The sequence below is a fragment of the Bombus affinis genome, chromosome 9 (assembly GCF_024516045.1).
Source record: "Bombus affinis isolate iyBomAffi1 chromosome 9, iyBomAffi1.2, whole genome shotgun sequence".
Classification (NCBI taxonomy): Eukaryota; Metazoa; Arthropoda; class Insecta; order Hymenoptera; family Apidae; genus Bombus; species Bombus affinis.
The window spans coordinates 13,077,647-13,087,763 of record NC_066352.1 but is presented as its reverse complement, the minus strand read 5'-3'; the positions used below and the strand labels follow the sequence as shown (position 1 = coordinate 13,087,763).

Sequence of the window (10,117 nt, the reverse complement as noted above, 5' to 3'; positions counted from 1 at the left end):
TGAGTCCGTGAGTCCGTTATTTATTATTTTCCATCTTATTTTTCTGTAACTCGAATATCTCGATGTTAATAGTCATTTTCTATTACGTATTTTGGTTTGTGTTTGTTACTATATTAAAATATTTTAGGAATCGTGCTATACAGTCTAATTATTATATTTTCACAATATTTCATTTCTACATATTTCACATTGATTTAATGGATTTTTAATTCGTAGCTTCCAATCTGATCTTTCCTAATCGCTGTAGCTTCCTTTCTCAAGAGACAGATACAACAAAAGGATGAAATAGATTCGTAACATTAGTTCCCTATCATCCCATGAAGCGTAATCTGGGAATTTAAAGAATATTTCATTGTATCTTTAGGAAAGTAAACGTATTAAATATCAAAAGCATATCATTCTTTTCTCGCTGTCGTTCTTCATAATCCACGAGGTTGTCCATGCTTGACTCACAGCATGCTGTGTAGTGAACGACGAGCAACGATCGCGTTAGCGTAAGCGACTCACGTTGTGAGGCGGTATAATGTAGCCCGTAATGGTCGAAGTTGGCTGGCATACAGGATGGAATAAAGTTACGACGACCTTACGCGACAGCGAAGACACGACACGGAGACACTTTTGCAAATGGTCGGCTTTACGACCGATTACAGACGTCGGATACGTTTTCGATGGAATCGCGGATTCGGCTCCGGACCCAGGTGGAATATTAAGTCAGAAATGTAAATTTCTTGTTCGAATATCGGATGTTCGTGCCTCGCGATCATCGACCGATAGATCGATCATGAATCGCGAAATATCGCCAACTATCGGTTAAACGAAGAAATTATCGATGACGCGTGCACTGGTTCGCGAAAGTAGAGTCGAATGCTTATCACAGGGAAGTTCGATGTGCACATCGTACGCGTGGTAAAATATTTTGAAATTTCTTAAATTGAATAAATTTGTAAGCTAGAAGAGCGGCTACGTAGAGAAGATTTAATCGGCGAGACGATTTTTATTACGGAAGGCTCGTTTATTATTCGGCTGCATCACTAACGATAAAAAGAATTGACACGTGACACCGATGGTTCGATTAATATTTATGAAGTTAGAGAAGGATGCACCACGAGCTGTATCTCTTACATCATTTTATTAAACGTACTACACGTGGTAATTCGAACGATTACAACTTCATAGCCTTCGACGAATGATATTTGGTCGACTGTCTTATTAGTTGAACAGCTTCTCAATGTAACAGTCTACGTATTTGTTACCGATGTTGCACTCGTCTGTTTCTCCTTTGGCTATAACAAAGCAAGTAGTTCGAGTTAACAAATATGGAGAGCAAATGTGTACGAACATTATCGATAATAACAATTTAAGAATTTAAGAAGCATTTAAGAAGCTCTGTTCGCGTTGTCCTTTTGGATATAACGTCTGTTTGATACTTTAAAATTATATTTTTAAACATCAAGGATAGCTGCTCAGGGTCGCTAATTTGTTTGTTCACGATGCTCAGACCCGAGAAACAAAATATTAATCGTATCGGTAGAAAGATAATTTCGAGAGATTGGTATTAATTTTTCGATTTCTTTGCGAGGTAATTAGAAAAATTCGAAGATTATAAAACTGTCGAGCGTCGATCAAAACTAAACATCGATACTTACTGCCAGCACTGCATTCATTTGCGATGTTCTTCACAAGTTTAATATCTTCGTCGTTGCCAGCGTGAACGATTTCTATCATTTTGTACACCGGCTCCATATTGAAATCGGTACCTTTCAACTAGATAAAAAAGATAGAAGAAAAAAAATGATTAAAACCAATTGATCGAAGTTAACCGATTGTTTGGTTAACAATACACGTACCACGTTCATTCGTTTCATCACACAGACTTTCAGGCAACCCATTTTCCTGATGTCAGCGTCAGCTTTCGGTTGCTGGATGTTCGTTGCAGTGTCTGAAACGTGATAATCATAACACACATTCTTTTATCTAATATTTTTTCGAATATATTTCGTCGAATTAAAAGATGTTTTAAGGGATTTTACCTTCTGCGATGTTAAGCTCGTCGGCGCACGGTTTGATATCCGGCATCAAGTACTCCATGTATTTTCCGATTACGGCGTCTTGATCCATACCGCGCACAATCGTCTGCAAAAAAGATTATCGATAAAAGCTAAAAAATTATTGTTCGCCGTGTGATTATAAATAACATTATAATGATATGTATTATTAGAAGACGACGATATTAAAGAGAAAATTAAAAAGAGTTCGCACGTGGTGAAATTTCATCCATGATAGCCCTTAAGGATTAAAGAATATGCCAATATTAGACTGCGAATTTATGAAAACTGACATATTGAAAAATATAGGAATGCAGATGATAGAAAAAGTAGTATCGATAGTAATATGTTATGCAAAAAGCTCTGTCGCGATTCCTTAGATTTTTAAATAATACGTCGCATCTATTCATCGCACCAAGTTTCTTTTTTAACGCAATGCAACTGATTGGCGTGAAACGTGCAATATGTTGGCAATCTCCGTTGTCGAATGTCTTGGATTTCGTTCAATCAAGTTTGCTATTTCACCGCTATTTGTTATCGGCCTGCCACTTCGTCTTTCATCTTCCAAGTCTCTGGTGAACTTCATCTTCGTGATCATCGAGTAATCTTCATCGTTAAACTTTCTAATCCATCTTGCAATAATACGTTTGTTAATGGAATTATCACCATAAACACCAAAAATTCATTCCTTTATTTACTCTACACTCTTTTTGGCAAATGGCAAAAATGAATACTCTGATCGCTAATTTCGAAGATCACGATCGAAACTGAAGAAGAACTGGCCGACACTGCGGATGAAATACAAACTTGCAAACCATTCTTAACTGGATGCTTTATCCATCACAGTTAAACTTGTTAATTTATTATAGTATTTATAAACTGAGGCGTTCGTTATAATATTCGAGGATGAAACATCCTTTAGTTTTAGAAAAACTAGTCTTAGAAACAAAAAAAAGAAAAAAAAAATCGAACGAGAAAATTAAAAAGTCGTGCAACAGTAAGGAAGACAGTTCCAATATTTAAATTGTATTTATGAGAAGAGAAAGAAAGGTATACAGGTTTTAGATTAAAAGATGCAGCATTCTGCTACTACTGTTAACATCGGTTGATTTATGACACTTTTCAAAAACTGATTTGTCTTTAATCGATCTATAACTGATTTATATCGATTTACTCGAATTACTGAAAAACGAACCTCCTTCTTATCGCAGTTACCTGGTTAATTTCTAAAAAATCGACAAGCACTTACCACGGCGGCCAACAGGCAAGTAAAAGTCACAAGGGTCTTCATCTTTCAATCGACGTATCAAAACTTAATTCCTGAACGAAGATCGATTGGTTTCGCGTGCTTTCCTATTGGTATCACAGTGTGCAGTAGCGAATCCCGTGGGACGATATTTATATCGAGAACAAACAGAGACAATAGCTGGTGTTAAGGTCTGACAGCGTACAGCAGGAAACGAGATAATTGCCCCTGGTTCTACCTCGATTTACGTAAGATTGGTTCAAGTACGGTCGAAATACGTCTAATCATCATTGGCACGCGTCAAATTTGTCACAGGAAAGTGATCGTTTGCCGTGCGTTCGGTGATCTTGGAAGAAGCGCTTGTTCAACGTAAATTACAGGATCGAACCAGCCATCCTGTAATAATGATCGCATCGTCCTGTACCGTAGTACTGTAATCTCGACTAGGAGACTAGAAATGACAGTGCAGTCGAGTATTCGCTGATTTGTTTGTTTCTTCCTCCTCTTATTCGCGTTCTGAGAATCGTACGACCAAGGAGAAACGAGCTGGTTAAGTATAGCGAGTAGTCTTTGACGACGAAGGATCTGTTTGATCGCAGGATGTTGAGGGAGGAGGAAAGAGCATGAAACTGTGAATAGGACGAAAAAGAGATTCGTTGAGAAGAGTATGATTAAAGGTTCCACGGATGATGTTTGCAAGAGTAAGGAAGATGATGATTAGGTCTTTTTGCGAACTGGTGTGAGGTCGAATGATTATAATAAAGATTGGTTGGACAAATTGTGTAAGATAGGATCATCGAGGAGGTAGAGGAAAAATCACGACGACAAGGTTCTTAAAGATACACCGAGGAGATTAAATAATCATAACGACTGATTATATTGGCATTTAACAATCGTATCGATTGATTATGCTGGCGAGAAACAAGTGGAATTCTATTCAGAAATTTTTGACGTTAGACGGTAATGTTGACTGATTAGAAAGATTAAAGTGTCTTATATCAATTTATTATCTTAGCGAAAGAGAAACGAGACATTGTCGTGCAATTTGTAAGATTAAAATATAGCTGATCGAGATCGTGATCATCGATTGTTATCGAACTACGGTGTATTTTATAACATACAATTTCTCTTCTATAATAGCTTCGTAATATAATTACAAGAAATGGTAACGCAAGAGATTCGGTTATATTAGAAGTATAAAGCAGACATTTACTGCAATTCCCTTTTAAAAGATCCTTTTAATACTTGTCCACATAGCATTGAATGAAAGCGTAAGCCATCTTGCAATCGTCCGACATATCTTTGACTAAAACGAAACTGTGTTAGTAAAGAATCTAGTTTTAAATAAATAGGTACAAGTAATTTACCTTTATCAAGGCATTCAACTGCATTTTTTTTCATAGGTTCAATCTTCTCAGGTTCTTCGTTGTGCACGATCTTGATGAACTCGTTTATCATGTCTAAATTTATCTTGGAGTCTTTCAACTTAAATACAAAGATGTTCTGTGTTATGCAACTATTTCGTAATTTAATTTTCGGTTAAATTAAAAAACATAGTCTATGAAATTTTTGTTCCATTGTAATATCTTATCGGTTGATCGAAAGATGATCAAGTATAACAAATTATTAGGCGAATTGAATTTACCGGATGTTAATAAATATTTAAAGCCTTTTTTAAATGAGCTCACCATGTTCATAGATTTTAATATGCACGATCTTAAACACGTAGCTTTGTCCACTCCCAGTTTTACCTCCTGTTCAAATACTGCCTTTGGGTCCGCTGAAATATTATAATATTTCGCGTATCAATTTAATAAATTATATCTCTCTGTTGGAGAAAATAATCACCATACTAACTTTCAGTGTAGCCAACTGTTTTCATACACTTTAGAGTAGGAACCTTCGAAAGCTCTATGTAAGTGTCGATGAAATCTGCTTGGATAACTGTCTGAATAATTAATAAATATTGATTAATAATACTCAGCGAATAAACAATTCGTAGCCTATACGAAAATTTGTATACTCTGCCTATTGAGGAGAAATAACGCGTAAAAACGTGAAATAATTTATATATTGTTTTATCGAGATGCAAAAAGAGTTATCGCAGCAGAGACAGCACAGAAGTCCATTACACACTGTATATTCTATGACGCATTGAATTACCGGAGATTCTTCTCGATTTTATTTTTAATATGTACGTTAATTTCGGCGTCTTATTTCGTGCTTGATGCCCAACGTTTCTATCTTTATAAGGTTGGAAATGAAAGAAAGGGAACGAAATGTAATTGGAAGTCGAGCTAGTCTGAATTAATATAAAAGGAAAAAAAAGAAAAATAAAAATCCATAGCGGAATTCTTCAAATCAAAGAAAAGAAAAGGAATGAGATTTCAAATTGAGACGCTTCAAATTTCAAGTAGATGGAAATTCCAAACTCAATAATAATCAACATTTTACTTACTATAGTTAACAAAAGACAGATGCCAACCAGAAGACTCTTCATTTTGAGGTTGATTTTTGACAAACAAGAAATACACGTTAAGAATATATTTTCACTACTAAACTTTCTTGGCGAATTGCGGCGATATTTATATTGCAAATGTGCTGATAAAAAAAAGTCTGTTACATACGATGCATGGCCAAAAAAAACCTATTAAAGTATATCGTATTGATGGATCATTTCCGATCACCTACGTCTCGTATAACTGTTGGTTATATAATTATTAGTCAAAAAACTGGAATAATAATTACTTCCTTTAGTTACGTATCGTCTTGTTCGACGTTCTTTTTATCAGCCACGATTCGAAACGGATTCAAAACACTTATATGATTCAAACACTCGATAAAACTTAAAAAAATATCAAAATACTTTACTAAAATTAAATGACGCCGCGAAGGTCTTTGTCGATGTGAATCTTTGTTGGGTATAGTGTAGAATGTAAAATTGGTAATTTCTTTGAAATCAGGGTAATTTAAAACGTTTGTTTGAAACCGTGTTTACAGTATTTGAAGCGACAGTCAGTTAAAGCCGCTAAAAGCTATATCTTGCGATAAATTTATCGAACTATGTTTTTATAACGATATTAAGACAGTTTAAACTGTAAACAAAGTCGGCAGTTTGAATAAACGTTGGGGATCTTCCCAAACATTTTCAAAAGAGAGACCCCGATGGTTTTTCATCTCCGACAGATATAAATAAATGTAGCGACTCAGAGAAGTCATAATAATAATTGCCGTTCGTCTATCGAATAATTACCATTGTCTGTCGAAGAGTTAGTTATCATTTTGTTTATCGAAGAGTTAGTTATCACTTTGTCAACCGAAGAGTCATCATTTTGTCAACCGAAGAATTTTATATCCGTCAGTCTGTCAGTCAATCGTCAATATCGAAATAAGAGTAAGATTTGAATAAATCATTACATATTGTTAATTTACTTTCGAACAACTTTAATCTTCTCTCGTGCCAATATTCCCGCACATGGCAAGTTAGCCGAAAGTGGAACTTATTGCCAGTTGCATTAAACGTCAGTTAAAGCCACCGAACGGGGCAACTAAATAGAACGTGACAACAGTCATCTTTCGCTTTCTTTCTTTATATCGGTGAAATAGTCATTTATTTTATTTAAAAAAGCGAGTTTTTCTAAGTGCAATATATTCGACGTTATTCGTGTACAGATGTTTACGTGGATGAGAAGATTAGATGATTAGATGTGACGTAGATGTTTGAATCTTTTGTAATTAATACGTCAAATATTAATAAATATCGCGGGAATAATAGTTTCTTCGTGTTTAATAAATTTTAGTAATAAACTCTATTTAAATTTCACGATATATATCTACTACATTGTAAAAACGCATATTAATCAATTTTATTATAAAGTTCACATTATATTGAATTTACGAAACGAAAAACAAATGATGATTTGTCAAGATGAAAAGAAAAATGAGGGATAATTAAAAATAATTATTGAAGTGTTCAATTTTCATCTAATTGCTTTTATATTCGCGTCTTTACAGTTGCATCATATCTTGTATTATTTCCTATGTGACAATTCCAATGCCTCTCTGCTACTTAAGAAATCAAGAAGTAGAAATTCCTTTGAATCAAGCCGGCGTCATGCAACGTGAAAACTCGAAAGCGATTTCGCACTCGTCGGTTTTCCCCGCAACTGCAAGGATTTTTAATGAATTATTAAGAATCTATATATTCAGTACGTTCTTTCCTATCCAGTTTAATCTTTGCTTACCTTCCTCCACGCATTTCTTTATCTGATCCATGTCTTCCGTAGTTGAGTCTGAGTCTTTGTCAAATCTCTTATCCATAATTTCTTTTATGCTGTCCATTTGGATCTGACCGTCCGACATCTAAACAGCCATTTTTATATCAGAGAACGTAGTAGAAGATCGTTGAACATAGAAAAATTGTAAATATATATTTGAGAAGTTTGATTGTTCGGAAAAAACGACCGAGTAGATGTGAGGTACTGTACGAACACGTTAACGTCAGGTTTCGCGTTATAAATTAATCAACAATGGAATTTTAGGGCTTTGAATAGAAAGTCGTTCAGTCACTGTTTAACTATAGACCTTATTTCGATGATCTATCGTCCTTTTTACACTCTCTAAGTTATTCTAATCCTTTGACAATGTAATAAGAACTCAGAATAAAAGATGGAGGAAGAATCGAGAACGAAAAATTTAGAAGAAACATCGTCCCTTTATCCTGAAGATTTCCCGCGTTTCTGGTTTTCTAGAAACGAGGTTTTCTCGGATCAGATAGGAAAAAAATACGTTCTTTTAACTTTCTATAAGAGTTAAATGCTAATAATTGTTTGGCATATGACGACATTTAAGATTTGTAATATTATATTCGATAATCGCGTGTATGTAATATCGTACTAGTTGGTACATTGTTGAAAAGTTATGTGAAATTTTCTAGCATAACTAATGATTGAAAAATTACTTTGCGTTAGAGACGATGAAACCTTTCGAGCAAAGAATTCAGGAACTATCAAACATTGGTGAGAAATTGAGGGTAAAGTTAAATTAAATAATTCCAAGGAAATTGAAGTACAAACTTACGAACCGATCTAATAAAGGGGAAGTGAGATAAAGGAAAAGATGTTAAAAAATAAGAAGAATGTCTTACAATGTTTATGCGTTTCATAACACAGGCTTTCACGCATCCCCATTTGATCCTTTCCTCACCTTCCAAGTCATTATCGATAAACTTCGCAATTTGATCTAAAATACGGATAGATCGTTTTAACGAATGTGTTATGAAACCATCGACAAAATTTGAATGATTATTGCAATGCGTTACCTTCCGGAATCTCAACTTCTTCCAGACAAGGTATTATATCCTTTTTGAAAGCTTTTATGAATTCTTCTGCCTTATCGTCACATATGGCTCCCTGAAATAAACATTTGATGTTTATTAAAATTTAATTTTTTACATCTTCTTCCTTTTCATTACACCGTTTTACGTTACATTTTTCAATTATTATACACAGCTATCGTGATTATGTCGGAGGATTACAGGATTAAAGTAAATCCACAAATACACCGAATACAAAAATTAATATATAACTAGTTATAATACTTTTTTATAGTTAAATATAAATAGTTTCTTGAAACATATACAGGCGATTCTCAGAAATGGGAATTATTTGGCAGTGATCTTGTTTGCACATTTTTTCATTTAATTTGCAAATTATAAGAAGCTTCAGTTATAGCAGAGGATACGCTGATGTTGCTAAAAAAAAAGGCGACAAATAATTCACTATACTTGATTCTTGTTGTTTATTAATACATAGCGACCAATCGATTATTTGAAATGCTTTGATGATTTCTATAAAATTTATGCTTGCGATAAGTATGTTCATATGCATTTTTAGATTCGTTGCAAATGTTGGTATTATAATTACGATAGTCCTGTTCCACTGCAATATCAATGAAATTTCTGCGTGTTGTTAAAATGTTTCTATAAATGTTAATGCTTTCACTGTGGACAAAAATACACTCCACTTCGGTTTTATAGGTAACCGTAGCTAAAATAAATTCTATCCTCTAACGATCCCATAGCAACCAGGACAGATACTAAATTAATATGGAATCTCACTCACCGCGACGAAGAAGAGGCAGCAGATAGCCAAGCTAACTCTCATGTTGTAAGTAAGTTTCGGATAAAAATTCCACAGAAAGCAAAACACTTGACTGACGCCTGTCGACACTTGAACATCATATTTATAGCAGAACTGTGGAAATATGTGTCCAACATCTTCCGAGGTGTTAAGATTCCATTATGGAATAACAGGAAGAGAAATAATTGCTCAATTCATGTTGGCGTTTATGTAACGTGTCTTGATTAAAATCTACCGGCCCTCGATTGCTTCGGACGAAGAATAAAAAAAATAATAGACTTCGTCAGAACCAGGGAAGATGATCGTCGTTCGTATAATTAAAATTCGGTTTTCTTCTAACGAGCCACGTTCCATGATCGATAAATAACGATCGTTAGGCGTGATTTATTCTTCGATATCTTCGCCGATCACCCTTGTGCCATTGGCACGCGATGAACCGTCATGGGAATGGTTTCTCTTTTTAGACACTTTTTGTGAACGATAATCGACGTTCACGATTCAAACGGACGGAATTAATTGGCCGGCTAATTACTCTGTTCGATTCTATTCTAATTATTGCCTATAATTATCGCAAACGCCCGTGTGAAATCTCGAATGATTACAGGTGGCCTTTTAAAATAGAATCGTCGTAACAGGTACGTGTTAACCCTTGCTACGTGGTATCCTCAAAGCTGAGAGTATTTTCG

General features: G+C 34.8%; 3 protein-coding genes across 3 annotated transcripts; all 3 read right to left on the bottom strand.

The window, feature by feature from the left end:
* Nucleotides 1-1,110: 1,110 nt before the first annotated feature.
* On the bottom strand, nucleotides 1,111-3,454 carry LOC126920712 (uncharacterized). The gene is made up of 5 exons (XM_050731448.1): nucleotides 3,295-3,454; nucleotides 2,031-2,133; nucleotides 1,848-1,939; nucleotides 1,647-1,764; nucleotides 1,111-1,283 (listed from the first exon to the last, which is right to left on the bottom strand). Exons 1-5 carry the CDS (start codon nucleotides 3,334-3,336, stop codon nucleotides 1,210-1,212), a joined length of 429 nt encoding a protein of 142 aa, XP_050587405.1. The 5' UTR covers nucleotides 3,337-3,454; the 3' UTR covers nucleotides 1,111-1,209.
* An 820-nt stretch (nucleotides 3,455-4,274) lies between these two features.
* LOC126920716 (uncharacterized) lies at nucleotides 4,275-5,889 on the bottom strand. Its single transcript, XM_050731453.1, has 5 exons — nucleotides 5,750-5,889; nucleotides 5,149-5,239; nucleotides 4,980-5,071; nucleotides 4,659-4,776; nucleotides 4,275-4,597 (listed from the first exon to the last, which is right to left on the bottom strand). Exons 1-5 carry the CDS (start codon nucleotides 5,789-5,791, stop codon nucleotides 4,530-4,532), a joined length of 411 nt encoding a protein of 136 aa, XP_050587410.1. The 5' UTR covers nucleotides 5,792-5,889; the 3' UTR covers nucleotides 4,275-4,529.
* Nucleotides 5,890-7,263: 1,374 nt separating this feature from the next.
* LOC126920717 (uncharacterized) lies at nucleotides 7,264-9,568 on the bottom strand. The gene is made up of 5 exons (XM_050731454.1): nucleotides 9,414-9,568; nucleotides 8,612-8,702; nucleotides 8,438-8,532; nucleotides 7,536-7,653; nucleotides 7,264-7,457 (listed from the first exon to the last, which is right to left on the bottom strand). Exons 1-5 carry the CDS (start codon nucleotides 9,453-9,455, stop codon nucleotides 7,393-7,395), a joined length of 411 nt encoding a protein of 136 aa, XP_050587411.1. The 5' UTR covers nucleotides 9,456-9,568; the 3' UTR covers nucleotides 7,264-7,392.
* Nucleotides 9,569-10,117: the final 549 nt, after the last annotated feature.